The sequence below is a fragment of the Acanthisitta chloris genome, unplaced genomic scaffold, assembly GCF_000695815.1.
Source record: "Acanthisitta chloris isolate BGI_N310 unplaced genomic scaffold, ASM69581v1 scaffold27896, whole genome shotgun sequence".
Classification (NCBI taxonomy): Eukaryota; Metazoa; Chordata; class Aves; order Passeriformes; family Acanthisittidae; genus Acanthisitta; species Acanthisitta chloris.
The window spans coordinates 1-246 of record NW_008680166.1 but is presented as its reverse complement, the minus strand read 5'-3'; the positions used below and the strand labels follow the sequence as shown (position 1 = coordinate 246).

The 246-nt window shown below is 63.8% G+C and overlaps 1 protein-coding gene across 1 annotated transcript in view; it reads right to left on the bottom strand.

Annotated features, from left to right (window-relative positions):
* The window catches only part of NOS1AP (nitric oxide synthase 1 (neuronal) adaptor protein), a gene marked incomplete at its 5' end in the record, with an annotated part of 37,611 nt that extends 37,368 nt beyond the window's left edge, over window positions 1–243 (bottom strand). Inside the window, one exon of the mRNA XM_009077625.1 lies at window positions 155–243. Coding sequence (XP_009075873.1) covers window positions 155–243 — 89 coding nt within the window. The remainder of the gene's footprint in view (window positions 1–154) is intronic.
* Window positions 244–246: the final 3 nt, after the last annotated feature.

Below are 246 nucleotides of genomic sequence, written 5' to 3'. Positions count from 1 at the left end.
GAGTCTGGGGGAGAACAGACAACGCTAAGGAGAAAGGCTTCGAGGAAATCAAAAACCAACCCGCCGGTTATGCGAAAAGCGAGCTGGAACGCCGAGCATCCCGCGGCGTCGGGATGCAGCGACCCCCGCGGACCCCCCTCCTCCCGCCGCCCACCTTGGCCTCGAAGCAGATGCCGTGCTGGAAGGCGTCCTCGTTGTGCAGCGGGATGCGCAGGTCGTGCCTGTCGTCCACCAGGTTGTACTTGG